Below are 17,843 nucleotides of genomic sequence, written 5' to 3'. Positions count from 1 at the left end.
TGTCTTCAGAACCGTTCCAACTGAGTATGCAAGAAGGGGAGAATGGGATTCTACGGTGAAGAAGGAAGGCTTGGGTGGGGACGCAAAGGTTTAGGGTTCTCCAGGCTAAGAAGCTGTGCCAAGGGGTGTGACCTTTGAACCAAACTAGCTTATGCCAAAGGACAGTAGGGGCCTAAGTTCTAACAAAGTTCCAGGCAGATCTAAATCTAAAGAGGCCGTTGGGGGAGGGGAGCCAAATAACCTTGTCCGATCGAGAAGAGGTGAGGGGAAGGGGGGAGGCGGGGACCAGGAACCATGAGAGATAATGGAGGAAAGGGGAGCGGTCTTAGGGATGTTTACATATGTTTTTTTTTAGTAAATCAATATATTACCGAACCCCAAAAGGGGGAAAGGAAAGGGGAACCAATGTACAAGAAGGAAAGAAAAGAAAGAGAGAAGGGAAAGAGAGAAAAAAAAGGGGGGGGGGGGGGGAGGCGGCCAGCCAGCCTACGTAGAGGAGGGGTCCGCAGAAGGGCAATATCAAGGCCCCAAAAAATCAAAATGTGTCTATTCCTGAAGTTATCTTTACAATGTCGCTACCGGATACAGCTAAGCTTGGAAGAAACATCGGAGGAGATGGCTTTCCAAATCATATCGATTGACCTAGATTTGGAAGTCCATCTCCTAATATTCCTCTCCAACCAGATATGGTGAACTGCAGCACTAAAAACAAGCTTCCCAATAGTGTCACAAATAGAGTTCCCTGGGAAATTCTTGAGCAACCAAAGCCATTCACGGTCGAAACTCCTAACTCTTCTGGTCCGCGGCCAGATAGAAGACAAGGCCTTGTTCCAGATGGTGGAGGTGAAGGGGCAGTCAAAAAAGAGGTGTTTGATGTCTTCTCAGCCAATCCAGCAAAGGTTACAAGAGGGGGAAGCTGGGATGGTGCGGTTTACATATGTTTATTCAGCCTAAAACAAGGTTTCCCTAAAATTCAGAACCTACTACGGCCATTTGCCCATTGAAACGACAACCAGAAATAAGCAGGAGAAAAAAGCAATGTTTTGACGAAATTTCGGTATTTTGGTGGTTTCGACATGACCAAAACACCGAAACGAACCGAGTCTTTTAACCTTGGTTCAAACTGAAACTTTAAAGGTATAATCCCATCACAGAAACCTCTTGAAATCAGCTAATGGACACCCAATACAAAAAGTGAGAAAATAATATTTAATTACTGAAACTGAATCTAGTGGAAGAACAGAACTAGACAATAAAATGGGTCAGATCTCTCAAACCCCCACTCCGTTTAGCAGCAAACTTTGAAGGCTGGGTCGTTTCTAGCACAAGGACCGTCTCTTAAAATTTTGAGCTGATCCAATTAGTGTAGTAATTTGGTTTAAAGGGTAGAATTGTCCATAGGGTTATTTCGATCCTGTAACCTATCTAGAATGTTCCACTCCTCATTATAAATAAAGATCGACTGTGTCTCATATGACGCAAGTCCTATTTTCTCAACTCAAACATGGTATCAGAGAGGGAAAGATTGACCTAGGGAATCAACCGTAATCCAGCCTCTCCTTCTCTCTCTCTCCCTTTAGTGCCTCCCACAGCCTAGCGCCTCCACCCATCAGCCTTTCACCTTCTTCTAGGAGCAGTCCTTCCTACCGCAGCCTTCTCTCACATCCACCCACCTCGGTGGCTCTTTCCTAAGCCACCGAGGGCCCCTTTTTTTGTTCTCCTTTTTGGTGTGGTTTCTTCAATTACACTAATGCTGTGAAGGACCTAATTCTGTTTTTTCTTTTCCTTTCTCTTTGACGGGATCCAGAATTTTATCCAATCGATTTTTCCTAGATCTTTCTGGCATCGTTTTTTCTGGTTCCCCTTTTTCTTCTAATCGATTCTTTTGCAGTCTTTTGGAATCAATTTTTTTGGCTTCTTCCTGTGTTATCGATTTTCTAAGGATACCACCTGAAATTGATCTCTGTTTGCAGTTTTTTTTTTTTTTTTTTTTTTTAATTTCTTGCACCTTGCTAGAATCAGTTTTTCCAAAATTCCTTGAAATTGTTTGGTGTTTTTTTTTAATCCGATTTTCGATACAAGATCGATTCTCTAGATTTTTTCGGGGGTTCTTTTATCCAATCTGAGATGATTGGTTCAGAGGTATCTTCTGGTTCTTCTGGAGAGAATGGAGGTCACCATTATCCAACTTTTCGCCCTTGTGCTATTAAACTTGATGATGGAAATTATCTTAAGTGGCCCAAGTCAGTTTACCTCTCTATTGATGCTCGTAGATATTATGGCTACCTCACCGGTGCTAAGCCAAAACCTACTGCTGAAGCTGAACAAGAAAAATGGAGTTCCGCCAACTCCCTGGTTATGTCACTTCTCTTCAATAGCATGCAGCCGGAGAATGCTGATGGTTATATGCTCTTGGACACTTCTGCCAAGATCTGGAAGGCGGCTCAGGGAATTTATTCCCAATCGGTAACGATGCTCAAGTCTATGAACTAAGACAGAAGCTTCATGCGACTAAGCAGCGTGATCGAACCTTGTCTCAATATTTCTATGAGTTGCAATCCCTCTGGCAATCCCTGGACTATTATAATGACATTCAGTGCTCCACCGCCGCAGATGTTATTGCATTTCAGAAACAGAAGGGTAAGTTCCGTGTTTATGATTTCTTGGCTGGCTTTAAGGTCGAGTATGACCAGCTCCGTGCACAGATTCTCAGCCATGAACCTTTTCCCACTTTGGAGCGGTCCTACGCCTTGGTACAACTGGAGGATACTCGCCGATCTGCTATGCTTCCGCATTCTGTACCTTCTGTACCAGAGCAATCAGCCCTTACTTCCGGTCCTGCTGTACCATCTCAGGGAAGTAACCAGAAGTCAACCGATCGCCCTGCCATCTACATGTGTCAGAGACTACCGAGGCTGATTCACCAGCCCCTGTTGCTCCTTCTGCTGCTCCTTCTATGCCAGATGATGTCACTATGCTGCTCCGCCGCTTGGTAACAAAATTGGATCAACCTGCCCCTGTCAATCCTGCCACCGCTTCCTCTACATTTTTACCAGGTTCCTCCACCACTTCAGGTATATCTTTTGCTAGTTGTGTGTCTGCTGCTCCCAGTCCATGGATTATTAACTCTGGAGCCTCAGACCACATGACCGGTAATTCTAGTCTTTTTTTCCCGATATTCTCCTTGTTCTGGTAAAGATAAGGTTCGCATTGCAAATGGGTCTTTTTCCTCTGTCTCTGGACAAGGATCCGTTCGATGCACTCCTACTTTAACTCTGAATAATGTCTTGCATGTTCCTGATTTTTCTACCAATCTCGTTTCCATTCATCGTCTTACTACTGATTTGAATTGTAAAGTCTTTTTTTTTCTCTCCCTACTGTTTGTTTCAGGATCTAGTAACGGGGGAAACAATTGGCTCTGGTAGGGCTCGTGGTGGTCTATATTTGCTCAACGAGGCAGCTTCTTCGACTTCTCAAGCTCATCACACCAAATCTGATGTTTCCGCATTTCTTCTTCTTTGGCATAAGCATTTGGGTCACCCACCTGTGGGGACCTTAGTTAAATGTTGTCCTAGTTTGTTTTCTGGATGTAGTTCGAAAGATATTTTTTGTGAAGCTTGTGTTTTAGCCAAGCAAACCCGAATTTCTTATTCTGTTTTTAATAATCCGCCTTTATCTCCGGGAGAAGCATCACGGACAACATTATCCTTTGCCAAGAAATTGTTCAAGGCTTCCACCGTAAATCCATCTCTCCCTCAGCCCTGTTGAAGATAGACATCCACAAAACCTTTGACTCCATCCGCTGGGACTTCATCTCCCAAGTCCTTCTTAAGATGTCCTTTCCCCCCACCTTTGTCAACTGGATCCACTTCTGCATCTCCACCCCTCGCTTCTCTGTCCTCCTCAATGGCAGCCCTGCGGGCTACTTTAACTCTTCTATTGGTATTCGCCAGGGCTGCCCCCTCTCCCCCTTCCTTTTCTGCCTTTCCCTTGAGGTCCTCACCCGTAGCATTCAATCCAAAACCGACATCCGCCTCATCTCCCCCATTCCTAAATGTAAACCCACTAACCTGACCCATCTTGCTTTCGCCGATGACCTCATGATATTCTCCAAGGCTGATCCCCTCTCCCTTGAGTCCATCATGTCCTCCCTTCACCTTTTCCAGGGACTCTCCGGTCTTCGCATTAACCTCCTTAAATCCCAAATCTTCCTTGCTGGGATTCCTAACACCACCAAAGCCACCCTCACTGCCATCACAGGCTTCTCCCTTGGCACCTTACCCGTCCGCTACCTTGGCCTCCCCCTCATCCCTGCCAGACTTTCAGCCCACCATTGCAACCCCATCCTTGACCTTCTTCGCAAGAGGCTTCAGCTTTGGAAGGCCAAACTTTTATCCTATGCAGGTCGTCTCGAGCTCATCAGGTCGGTTCTCTAGTCTTGTTATATCTATTGGAGCGGTGTCTTCGGCCTTCCCAAGGCCACCATCAAGGCTGCTGAATCTATTATGTGTGCTTTCCTATGGAAAGGTGTGGAGTCAGCTAGGTTCCTCCACCCCAAAAGCTGGTCCTCCATTTGTTGTCCCAAATCTGAAGGAGGTCTCGGTCTTAGAAGGATTAAAGATGTTAACTTTGCTGGTTCTCTCAAGCTACTTTGGAAGCTTCTCACCAACAAATCCAGCATTTGGACATCCTGGGTGTATGTTGGGCTTCTCCGTAGAGACTCCATCTGGACTGTCAGCTCTACTCCAGACTCCTCCTGGATTTGGCGTAGAATTCTCCAAGTGAGGCACAAAGCCATGGGAGCTATATCTTGCAGGATTGATAATGGGTTACAGACCTCCCTTTGGCTCAACAAATGGCACCCCTCAGGTGTCCTTGCTTCTATTGTCAGCTCCCGTGCCATCTATGCTTCTGGTCTGGGCAGATCTTCCCTTGTGGCTTCCATCATCTCCAGAGGCTCTTGGTCCCCCCCCCATCCACTCCCCCCCTTGCAGACCTTTGGAGCTCCCTCCCCCCTATCCCCCCTGGTCATCGAGGCAAAGGTGCACCATCTTGTGGCTTCCCTCCCCCTCTGGCAGTTTCAGTTCCCACTCCGCTTGGGACTTGGTTAGACATAGAGGGACCCCCTATCCTTGGCATAAAGTTGTTTGGTTTAAAGGGCACATCCCTAGACAGAGCTTTACCACTTGGCGCGCCCTATCAAACTGCCTCCCAACCCAAGCTTTCCTCTTGCATCGTCATATGCAAGTATCCTCCAACTGCTGCCTTTGCTGGAATGGGCACGAAGATGCAGAGCACCTGTTCTTCTCTTGCCCCTTTGCTGCCTCCATCTGGAACCGTGTCCTACGCCACTGTTGGCCCACCCGGAGATCGCCGCTGCCCCTTTCCAGGGAATGGGTTTGGATTGATATGACTTTCGGAGCCAACTCGATATGCGATTCGATTGGGAAGCTTGCCTTTTGCGCCACTGTCTCCCACATTTGGATGGAACGAAACCTTAGAAGATGGACGTCCAACTCCCGCTCTTTCGACAAGATTTGGAAGGCCATCTCCTTTGATGTTTCATCCAAAGCTGCCTCCCTCCCCCTCACTGGTGTAAAGGATACCTCAAGGAACAGGCTTATTGTTGTCTCCTGGAGTCTTCCTATCTCCATTTTGCGCACTGGCTAGTCTCTAGCTTTTGTTGTTGGCCCTAGGGCTTGTATATTCCTCTTCTTTCTTCGCAATTAAATTTTTATTCATAAAAAAATAAAAAAAGTCCAGCACCTTTTATATTAATTCACTCGGATATATGGGGTCTAGCTCGATGTACATCTGTTTCGGGTTTTCGGTGGTTTGTGTCTTTTATTGATTGTCATACTCGGGTTACCTAGCTCTATCTGATGCGGCACAAGAATGAAGTGTTCAACTGTTTTCAATCTTTCGACAGTATGGTCCGCATCCAGATCCTTCATAGTGACAATAAGCGGGAATATTGTAATGGTCCATTCGGGCATACCTTGATTCTCACAGGATTCTCTATCAGACTAGTTGTGTGGATACACCTGCCCAAAATGGTGTGGCTAAACAAAAAAAATGCCACTTGCTTGAGGTGGCTTGCTCCTTGCTTTTTGAGATGCATGTGCCACTGCATTTTTGGGGCGAAGCAGTCCTTACTGTTGCCTATTTGATCAACTGGATACCCACTCGTGTGCTGAATTTTAATTCACCCCTCCAGGCTCTTCAAGGATCGACAACCTTCATTGTTCCACCAAAGGTTTTCGGTTGTGTGTGCTATGCTCAGAACCATCAACATCCTAGCGAATTGGAGCCAAGGGGACTGAAATGTGTCTTTGTTGAGTATTCTCCATCTCAGAAGGACAATCGGTGCTATCACCCACCCACACGGCGGATGTATGTCACTATGGATGTGGTTTTTAATGAGGCAACTCCTTAATTTTCTCCTGCATCTCCTTATGGGGGGGCCCTTGGTACTTAGTGATGACAGGCCTCAAGGTTCTCCTCATTCTTATCTGCCTCCTGCTGCAGTTGTTCCTATTCAGGGGGAGAGTCCAGATAGTACTGATGTTGTCCACGGTCATACTCCAGTCCCAGTTCGCCCACCAATTGTTCCTTATGACAATGTCTATAATCGTCGACCTCGTGAGTAGCAAATAGAGCCTACCACAGCTGCACCAACACTACCTAGTCAACCGTCACCTCCTGCAACAGATCCGGTTACATCAGGTAATGATAAGTTTCCTTTTGAGCCCATTATTTGAAATCCCCATTATTTGATTCCATTATTTCGAGGTTCTCCTTCTCTTGATGCTTCCCCAGTGTTTGAGGCGGCATGTTGGGATGTAGACCGGTGATACGCTAGTTAAAGCGAATGTTAGTTTATCTAGTAAAAACGAGGTGAACCTATGGACAAGGTCGATTACCAACGTCACGGTGGGAAAATTGATCTGTCTATCCCACAGCGCGTCCACGATATCACTTTTGCGGTTAGTATGAGTCGGCCGGTTTGCCATGACCCATACTCCTCTCATTCGGAAGCTATTATTCAAATACTCGGATACTTGAAGGCAGCCCCAGGTAAAAGAGTCCTTTTCTCGCCTCATTCTCATCTTCAAACGAGGCCTTTATCGATTCAGATTGGGCCAGTTCTCCTGACAACAGACGGTCTACATCTGGTTATTGTACATTGGTTGGAGGTAACTTGGTCACGTGGCGTAGCAAGAAGCAGGCTGTGGTTGCCCGATCAAGTGCTGAAGCCGAATTTTGTGCCATGTCTCACGGCAGCTGCGAGCTGATGTGGATTAAAGGCCTATTGCAGGATTTGGTTATTGCTGTACCTTTGCCTATGATGTTATATTGCGACAACAAGCCAGCCATTACCATTGCTCATAACCCTGTTCAGCATGACCGTACAAAGCATGTGGAGATCGACAGGCAATTTATCAAAGAGAAGTTAGAAGAAGAGCTGATTTGTACTCCCTTTGTAAAATCTGAAGAACAGTTAGCTGATGTGTTTACAAAGGGGTTAGTAGTAAACTTTTTAGTCCTTTAGTGTGCAAGTTGGGCATGCCTGATATCTATGCTCCAACTTGAGGGGGAGTGTTGTAATTTGGGGTTTAAAGGGTAGATTTGTCCATAGGGGTATTTCTGTCCTGTAACCTATCTAGAATGTTCCATTCCCCGTTATAAATAAAGATCGACTGTGTCTCATATGACACAAGTCCTATTTTCCCAACTCAAACAATTAGAATCAGAGCAGTTCGAACTGAATGTTTGGGGCTGAAAGTACCGCCTGAAACAGGGCACTGTGGATAAAGTTTCAAGACTCAAACAGAAAAATAGAAAGAAGAAGGAGAAGAAATAAGAAGAAACATAAACGAAGAATAGAGGAGAGAGGATTGAGAAGAACCATAGTACGCGTCCAGGCGTGCCTTGTTGGTATCGCCTGCATCTAGCCCCCCCCCCCTCCAACATCTTGGGTCGCCTAGACGCCGTGACAACTATGAAGGACACACCTCAAAAGATAGGGAATCAAATCTGAATCGAACAGGGAGAATGAAGAAGAAACCAAGTTTGTTCTTCAATAGTCAGAGCATGTAACCATGAAAAAACTAATTCAATCTTTTCATAAATCTGTCTATTCGATGGAGGGAGTGCTTACAGTCACAGGAAAAAACAAAAGACTCCTAATAGTATCGTGAAACAGAAGTTGAAACTAACTTGAACTCAACCCCTACCATGCTAATATTGATAGATAAAGCAACGTATATAACAATAATAAATAGGGATTTACAAAAATAACCCGACTACTTCTGAGAGACCCTTATGCCCCTGCTGGACTCAATGTGCCTCGATTTCTTCAATCTGGGCTTCCAACCAAGATACTTGTTATCCAGCCAAGCTTCTGCTACTGCATCAAGAGTCAAGACTGGTCTACAGTTCTGTGAGGGTAATTTTGCATTTTCAAGAATTACTTCTTGGTTACCAAAACAGCTGTTGAAAGGGGCAATCTAGGTGAATATGTTGCTTCTCTTCATAGTAATAATCAATAATTCGGAAAGTAGAGAGATTTAGCCTATTATTTTCTTAAGCAGGTTGGCCAAAGTAATTTTCCCGTTTTCTTCCTTTCTGGGTTGGCAGCCAAAAAATATATATTCAGTAAAACGCAACACATGAACTCTTCATGTTTCTTTTTCACAAGCATATGCAATGAGTACACCAAAACCATTAGGGTTCCCTGAGGCTAGATCCACAAAATGAACATGAAAACTTAACCAACTGCATCCCCAGCCAAGCTCCAAACTCTACCAACTCCATCATAAAGAAACATGCATCCTATCCCACCAATCAGCCACCCCAAAACATGCTAAACTACATCACAGAATTCTCCAGCAGTATTTAAGTCTTCTTACAATCCTTAAACCTCTCTGGACCTATACTGACAGCCCTAATTGCTCTGATTAGTTACTTAACACTATTTCCCAACAGAATCAATCTCCTATAAAATATCCTACACGATGTTCCATTAAAAAATCTTGTACAATAATTGATTCAAAGAATGTATAAAACATGATAGCTCACCTGATGGGTCCAAGCTGCTTCGACTAAGTGTGTTCCATACTCCTCAAGCATTTCATATAGAAGTAGGAACGCTTCCCATCTCTGCTGACCAGTTAAAAAGGGATCAGCAGGACTGCAAATTTTCCCTACACCCAATGACTTGGCTTCCTTTTCAGCCCACTTCCCCCTTTTTGTCATACCATGGGAGGTTGGATTTTTCTCGTACAAATTTGTATCAGAAACACCAGAGTAACATTGCCGTCCACCAGTTCTTCCTACTGATATTTTTAGTATATGTAATGACTGTTTCCTCACCAAGCCCTCCTTGTCAACCTAAAATGCAAACAGGAACCAAACACAATGCAATTTTCTAAAATTACTGCTTCATTACTGATCTGCACGAATTTATTGAAAAACAAAAACAAAAAAAATACAGGATTATACCAAGCCTCTTTTTATCTCATCCCAAAATTCCTGATCGGATCTCACGTCAAATTCTTCAGCCCCATTATTGGAAACAACATCACACCTTTCAGTATTGAAAGAGATATACAAAGACAGCACATTATATGCATCCTTCCGCTCTAGAGGTCCAAGAGAAAACAGTCTTCTACAGCACTTCCAAACTTTCCTAAAGAAATACTCACTGAAACCAAGAGAAGCACATAACATGACAGTTAGACATAACATCAGAAGAGAAAATAATTCATGTTATGTCAGTAAGAAAAACATGCTCCTGGTTTTACCTGGACAGTATATGTGTATGACCATTGACTGAAATATCAAAAGAACTATGAGAAACAAATGTTTTAAAAATGAATGGAAGGAGTAAGCGAATCAGACAAGACCGGCATTCCGAACATTGTGAAAGCGCTTGAGTTGTCATCTCACAGAGATCCCAAAGCAAATTTCCAGCAATTTTTTCTGCAAAATAATACACACTTCCTGCCATCGGTTCTAATGTACTTCGTTCTGATTGGCAACTTCTTAGGGCCGCAGATAGTAGTGAAGTCAATATATGGCATGAGATAGGCAATGGCAAAGACAGCATGAACTCTTTCTCTGAATCCAAATTCATTAGTTCTTTTGGCCCTTGAATGATTGAGTCTATGTTCCACTGGTATACGGCTGATTCCTCATTCTGAGACATGCCCATGAAAAGGCCAACAGACCTTAGTGAAAAAGGAACCAAACTCGCTTCTATGGGCCCCCAGCTGTTAGTTTCCATCACAACATCAAAGAACAGCTCCACAATCTAAATCAAAGGCGTATAAATCAACAAGAAGGAAGCAGCAATTGGTTAGAGATAAGAAAACACAAATTTCATATAGATGCAATTATGCAAACAATGGAATTTACCTGGTTAAGTGATTCATAATCATCTGCATTAATTTTCATTAGTGGAAGAAAAGCTCTCCAAATAAATGACTCTAACAGATCAGGATTAGTCCCTGCAAGGATAAATTTGTTAATATTCCAAAGTGAAGGTACTCTAATTAGTCCTGCATGTCCTACAAATAAAGAGAACACCAAGATAGAAGAATTCCACTACAAGTCAATGGCAAAAATGAAATTTATGATGAGTCACTAAGGCCATTTGACAGATCCCCCCTCCCCCAAAAAAAAAGGAACTTAGAATTTAGTGGGAAGGTTGCAGCTCTTTGACGGGCTGATATCAGCATTTCTTTTGAGTTCATCTATAGAAGATAGCTCAGGTTAAAAGATATAAATGCTAATGTGATTAGGAGAGCAAAATCTTCTTGCAAACAGGGGAACATCTCATTCTTCCAGAGGCCCATATCTAACAACTCCTTAGCAATTGCTCTAGCTAGAAATGGAGTGGGTAGAGAGGGCCATATCCAATTGTATGAATTGAGGAGAGCTTGGACAGTAGAAGGGGAACATACAAACAGGTTGCGGGTGTTACACACTTACACAAATTGTTTAGTTGTACTGTTCTCTTTGCCCATTGACCCATTTAAATTTTGTTATTTCATAAAAAGAAAAGATAACAAGTGTTAATTAAAAGACATATACGCAGAGAATGCAAAATACAGTTTTCTTGTAACCTCTATTAAGATTGCTTCATCACAACCTTGAATATCTTTGTGTCACCATTGAAAGTAAACAATTCAGAACGCAAAATACAGTTTTCTGTACGTGTTTGATGGTTCTCCGGTAGCTTTGACATCCCAGCCTGCATCTTCTGATTATGATTCTGAATTGTTTGAGTTGAATAATTGGCATCGTCGTTTATTTCCTAGTTTATTGAAACGCTGAAATCCGAATAATTTTTCTTGTGATGCTTGCACTTTGGCAAAGCAAACTAGAAGTGTTTATCCTATTTCTGATAATAGGAGTACGAGTCCATTTAGTTTGATACATTCTGATGTGTGGGGCCCTGCCCGGTGTATTTATACTTTTGAGTTTCGATGGTTTGTCACCTTCATTAACTGTTACAGTCGGACCACTTGGGTCTACTTGATGCATAGTAAGAGTGACGTTTTCACCTGTTTCACCCTTTTTCATAAAATGGTCCAGACCCAGTTCGATGTCAGGGTGAAAATTCTCAGGTCGGACAATGGTAAAGAATACATGGATGGTGCCTTTCGCTCAAATTTGGATAGCCATGGGATAATTCATCAAACTTCTTGTGTGGATACTCCTGCTCAAAATGGAGTTGTTGAATGTAAGAACCGACATGTGTTGGAAGTTGCTCGTTCTCTTATGTTTGTTATGGTTGTTCCTCCTCATTTCTAAGGTAATGCAATACTTATAGCCACTTACCTTATCAATCGGCTTCCATCAAGAGTCTTAGGAGGTCGCTACCCATTGGAGATTCTGTTGGGCACCCCCACGTTTGTTGTGCCCCCCCAAGGTTTTTGGTTGTGTGGTGTTTGCCAGGAACCACCATGTTCAGAGCAAGTGTGATCCCAAAGGGCTTCGGTGCTTTTTTCTCTGCTACTCGGCTACCCAGAAAGGGTATAAATGCTATCATCCTCCTACCAGGAAATTGTTTGTCACCATGGACGTGGTGTTCCGAGAATATGAGGCTTACTTTAAACCGTTGGTACCTCTGCAGGGGGAGATTCTAAGTGATGAAGAGGTCCCGCTGATTGCTCCTCTGGATGTTCATATACCTACTATAGGATGGGATTACAAGTCAGGAACAAGAAATGGGACAAAATGAGCAACAGCAAACAGTCCAGGGAGAGAACAATTTGAAGATTTACTCTCAAGGAACGGTTTTTCCTTCTCATGGCCCTCGGCACAAAGAGACCGCCACCACTGATCCTACACAATCAGCACCTGCTCCAAGTCCTACTCCTAGTCATCTTCCTGGTAAGCTTCCTCCTTATCCCAGTCTTGATTTACCCATTGCTATTCGGAAACCAAAGCGGAGTTGTACACAACACCCAATTTCCAATTTTGTGTCATATAACTCTCTAACTCCTTCATTCCATGCCTTTATGTCTTCGTTATCCTCTGTTGCCATCCCTAACAATTGGCAAGAAGCAGTAGCCAAACAGAAGTGGAAGGATGCGATGAATGAATAAATGCTTGCCCTTGAGAAAAATCTAACCTGGGATTTGGTGATTCCTCCACCAGGAAAGAAACTCGTTGGCTGCAAATGGGTCTTTGTTGTGAAGCACAAGTCAGACAGCTCAGTTGAAAGATATAAAGCAAGGTCAGTTGCCAAAGGGTTCACCCAAACCCAAGGAATCGACTATCAAGAGACATTTGCTCCTATTGCAAAGATGAATACGGTGAGAGTCATTATTTCTTGTGTTGTGAATCAAGGTTGGGATCTCCAACAACTTGATGTGAAGAATGGCTTCCTGCATGGAGATTTGGAAGAGGATGTTTACATGGAGATACCTCCTGGTTTTGCTTCTCCAGAGACTCAGGGAAAGGCATGCAAGTTGAAGAAGGCCTTGTACGGTCTAAAGCAGTCACCAAGGGCTTGGTTTGGTCGCTTCCATAAAGCCATGATTACATATGGGTATAAGCAAAGCAATGCTGATCACACCTTGTTTGTTAAAAGGGTGGGACAGCATGTGACAATTTTGATTGTCTATATTGATGATATAGTAATCACAGACAGTGATGCACAGGAAATTCAGAAGTTGAAGACTTATCTGGGCACCGAATTTGGAGTCAAAGATTTGGGGAAGTTAAGGTATTTCTTGGGGATTGAGGTTGCCTATTCAGCCAAAGGCATATCTCTCTCTCAGAGAAAATATACCCAAGATTTATTGAGTGAGACAGGGATGCTTGGTTGTAAACCGGCAGATACTCCTCTTGAGCCCAACACACACTTGAAGAGTAAGGAAGGTGACCCTGTAGATAAGGATAGCTATCAGAGGTTAGTTGGCCGGTTGATATACCGCTCACATACCCGACCAGATATTACATTTGTTGTGAGTGTCGTAAGTTAATACATGCATGATCCTCACTTCTCTCACTTAGAGGCAGCATACAAAATACTTCGGTACCTGAAGTCATCTCCTGGAAAAGGAGTCTTGTATTCTCCACATAGTCATCTTCGGATAGAAGCATCCATTGATGCAGATTGGGTTGGAAGTCCTGATGATAGGAAGTCAACATCCGGATATTGCACATTTGTTGGAAGAAACTTAACTACTTGAAGAAGCAAGAAACAGGAAGTTGTGGCTCGATCTAGGGGTGAAGCTGAATTTAGAGCTATGGCACAAGGCATATGTGAACTGGCTCAAGGGTCTTCTTCAAGATTTGGGTATGAATGTTGATCTTCCAATACGACTCTACTGTGACAGCAAGTCTGCAATCAGCATTGCCCACAACCCGGTCCAACATGATCGTACCAAACATATTGAGATCGACCAGCATTTCATCAAGGAGAAATTGAAGCAAGGAATAATTTGTATTCCATTTATTCAGTCGAGTGAACAACTAGCTGATATCCTTACCAAGGAATTAGTAGTAAGCTATTTTGTCCTATAATTAGCAAGTTGGGCATGTTTGTCATGTATGCTCCAACTTGAGGGGGAGTGTTGTAATATGGGCTCAAGGGTAAAATTGTCCTAGGGGTAATTATGTCCTTGTACCTATTCCAGAATGTTCTTCTTTACATTATAAATAAAGATGGTTGTAGTCACTCTGACTTAAGCCAGTCACAGAATTCAACAGACTATAACCGTGAGGGTATAAACCCTTACTGGACTAATGAGTGGAATATTTCAATAAAGAGTGATCTGTGGAGCTGTTGCAAAGGAAAATGAGCAGTAATTTGGTTATTAATGGAACTATTGTGTTCATATGAACAATCTTGAGAATATTTTCACTCCTCACATCAATTTTAACAGAGAATCAAATAGCGATGAAGGAAGCAGTGGTGGTGAATTCCTCCCAAATTAGCAAATGGGCACCTCCAACTCCAACGGTAAAGCCCAAGAGAAGAGAATTGGGTAGTCGGTCTAGCTTGTCTAGCCAATTTTCCAACTTGAGTATCAACTATTAATTTTTAGCTTTACCCAGGGATCTGAATTTAGCTAATGAGGCACTGAAGCCCTACATTTTGGACCTTCTATTGGATGTTCTGTTTTTTGTTTATTACAATGACTTGGAAGTCTCTTTTTTATGTGACCAATTAGGCATTGGCCCACATATTAACACTTCAAAGTTAAAACGGAGTAATTACATTTTAGCTTTCAATCTTTTGATAACTAATTGTATTGACTTGAAAATACCTCACAGGCCCATCCAAAAGCAGAGAGTTATAAATCTATGAGTTATCAAAAATATGAAAAAATGGCAATTTTAATAGGAAATGATCAGCCTACAGGTAGTTTTGCCAACAATGGTTTGGACCATGAAGGTGATGATGCCCAAGATCTTGTGGGGGATGGTGTAGAGCCCTGTCATCCTTCTTCTACTGACCAAAACTTTGACGATGTTATGAAAATGACAGCTTCTATGTCCATGCAATGTAGCCAAGGGCTTGTTAGACCCAATGTTGGTTCTTCATCTAGGAAACATGGGAAGAAACCTCATGTGGATGAGGAACTAGTGGATACGTTGGGTGTAATAGCATCAAAGATTGAAAATTTGTTGATGCATTGATTCAAGGAGAGGAATCTACTTCTGCATTTTCTGATAAGACTCTGAAGAGAGGTGATGAAGGTAGATGGCATCAATTTAGACATCTTAGATAATGGGAGAGGAGTGGGATCGATTAGGAAAGTGGTAGATGGGAGGTTGAAGTAGGGATACCATCATTCAAGCTTAGTTCCCAAATCCCTCCATAAATATTTCTTTTTGTGGTTGTATTCTATTTGAATTTTGTTTTGACCTTTATAATTTTGTATTATTTGAAAATGTAGATTTTCTTGTGTTGCAATTATGTTTGAGCTGTCACAGGTGTCTAGGAAGGTGGTAGCTAGGTTTGATAAGCTTTAAAGTTATGTTCACTAGGAGGCTGAACTATCCTTTGCCCATATGCATTCTCTTCAATATATGTTCCTCGCAGCTAGGAATTGCAGAAGAAATACTTTCAGTAGAAGGTATTGCAGAAGAAATTTCCTATATATTCCTAACAAGCTTTGTGGAGATTCTTTGTCTTTGAGCACTTAGTAAAGTCTGCAATTAATGTTGAGCACTAAATTCATATTGGTAGCAAACATATTTATGCTATAGTTATTGATCCCGGAATTTCAGAAAGTTTCCCTTACTTTATCTCAAGTCTGGATTTTCGGGTTGTTGACAGGGATCATTGATAAATATTTGGGCATGGATGTGATAAGCTAATTGATTAGTCTGTATTGATGACTTGGAGTACTGCATTCATTATTTTGTATATAGCATAATTTAAGTAGAGTTCACCAGTCACCACTATACTTCTGGCAGACATATGGAACTCAAATTTAGGTGGACCCTTCAATTTTTAGTATGTTTAAAGGTTCATTCGATAGTGTTGAACTGCTGAAAAACTAGAGAGTATCATTACATTTCTACAGATTTTTTACTGATGTGTGGGATGTTGAGAAAGACTTCAATTGTTGCCCTTTCCCTTTCCTTTTGATAAATAAAGGTTTCCATAATTTTTATTTAGCAAACCTCAGTGTTACAAATTATTATTTTCAGTAATTTTGGCATCTCAAGTCTATAGGTTTCTAGCTTTTTGTTTTTCTAATAGTGATATGGCCCTCTACTCATTTGATCCTCTTCTTGAGAATTTTCCTTTTCCTTTCCCTTTTACTTGCTTCCATGGGCAAAAAAATTAAAAAGACAAGTAGAAGAAACCTGGGGAGTTTTGATGGCTTTTAGTGTTTTATAGTGATTTAGTTACGCTCTTGCTGCTTCTCCTTGGTTCTATTTTTCTTATTATACTTTTGGTGTCGTCCTGCAGGAATTTGAACTCAAAAGAGGTTCCCATATTAGTTAGTGATAGTATCATCTGCATGATGATCGGTGATAAGCAGATTGGAGCTGTCAAACCACTTGATTTTCAACCACCACACAATCTAACCATTGTTTGATTTATATTTTAATTCTCAAAAATTTTAATTCAGAATTGCCTAACTTGTGGCTACTCAAACATGATTTCAATTTTGAATTCTATAAGCATATAATATGGGTTGCATAATTCAAATTTGTTATAATGAGATCTTATGTAATTATTATAAATAATTTTACTATTAAAAAGAAATGGCAAACATTGGAAAATTTTACAGTGATATTTTACAACATATTTTACCTCCTGGAAACAAACATTGGAAAATTTTCAACATGTTTTCAGGTAAAATTTTACACCAAAACATACGGCGTCGTTACAGAAAACGTTGAACATTCCTACTATGAGAGCCTCGCAACTGACAAAGCACTTAAATCAAACACAATACATGCAATATGAACACGACGAAGCATACCCTTGACCCCGGTTGTGATCGGGGTACTAACTCACCGATTGACTTCCGTATAAGGTAACAGAGAGCGGTCGTGAAGGATGCAATATGACCTGAGTGAATAGCATCTGGCTTATCACGCTCCTCCTTGGCATTATCCTTCCCAGTGGGAAAAAAAAAATCAAACTCAATCCTCAATATTTCATTTGCAACATATAAGCTCAGAAGTTAGGAGCTTAATTTCACCCAACAGAATAGGAGGAAAAATGAATTTAGATATCTGGAATACCTTAATGAGATTCGAGATAGCTTCAAGAAGCGAAGAGAATAGTGAGGAAGAAGACAGCCCAGTTGAAGCTAAAATGCAGTCGATAACGGCAGGGACTGATGTTGGGGGAACTACACCGAAACTCTTCGTTAGTGAAGCAACGTGTGCAGAAATGGAATCAGTCACTGAGACTGACATCTTCAGCTGAGTTGCAGAGTAGCTTGGGGCTTCAGAAATGAACAACGAGCGACGGGAAAAGGAATTTCGAAATAAAACTGAAAAGCCCGCGAGTTTGCGTTTTTGGCACGCCCGTTAAACCCTAGAGGTGATGGTCCTGGAGTGAGCCCGGTCTAAACCCTAGAGGTGATAGGAAAATTATCTCTTCTAAGTTCCCTGTCAGGCCAGTTCCTCTAATAGGAGGTGGAAGATCCCACCCGGACAGGGCTAGGGTGGTCATTCTAGCCCCCCTTGTTAAAGGAACTGAGGAACTAGGTTGGGCAAGGACCTGGAGGGGATAAAGATCCATAAGTGATAGTCCTAGAGTGTGCCTAATCCCGGTTCCTTCCTCGGTTTCTTTTCCTCCACAGGCAACGAAGGAAACACTTCCCACACTGCCAGCTTGAAGCCTGCAC

General features: G+C 42.3%; 1 protein-coding gene and 1 long non-coding RNA gene across 3 annotated transcripts in view; one reads left to right on the top strand and one right to left on the bottom strand.

Moving 5' to 3' along the window:
- Window positions 1-17,556, bottom strand: part of LOC122663896 — a 217,148-nt gene extending 199,592 nt beyond the window's left edge. For both annotated transcript variants that reach the window (XM_043859564.1, XM_043859565.1), the window contains exons 1-6: window positions 17,233-17,556; window positions 17,003-17,102; window positions 10,420-10,511; window positions 9,807-10,315; window positions 9,505-9,706; window positions 9,082-9,393 (exon numbers count right to left, since the gene is read on the bottom strand). In XM_043859564.1, coding sequence (XP_043715499.1) covers window positions 9,082-9,393; window positions 9,505-9,706; window positions 9,807-10,315; window positions 10,420-10,511; window positions 17,003-17,102; window positions 17,233-17,409 — 1,392 coding nt within the window. In that variant the 5' untranslated portion in view covers window positions 17,410-17,556. The remainder of the gene's footprint in view (window positions 1-9,081; window positions 9,394-9,504; window positions 9,707-9,806; window positions 10,316-10,419; window positions 10,512-17,002; window positions 17,103-17,232) is intronic.
- Window positions 15,284-16,149, top strand: LOC122663901. The gene is made up of 2 exons (XR_006333241.1): window positions 15,284-15,327; window positions 15,479-16,149. It is a non-coding gene; the product is annotated as an uncharacterized LOC122663901 (long non-coding RNA).
- Window positions 17,557-17,843: the final 287 nt, after the last annotated feature.

The sequence above is a fragment of the Telopea speciosissima genome, chromosome 6 (assembly GCF_018873765.1).
Source record: "Telopea speciosissima isolate NSW1024214 ecotype Mountain lineage chromosome 6, Tspe_v1, whole genome shotgun sequence".
Taxonomy (NCBI): Eukaryota; Viridiplantae; Streptophyta; class Magnoliopsida; order Proteales; family Proteaceae; genus Telopea; species Telopea speciosissima.
The sequence above is the reverse complement of the archived record's forward strand: the minus strand, read 5'-3'. Positions and strand labels throughout refer to the sequence as shown.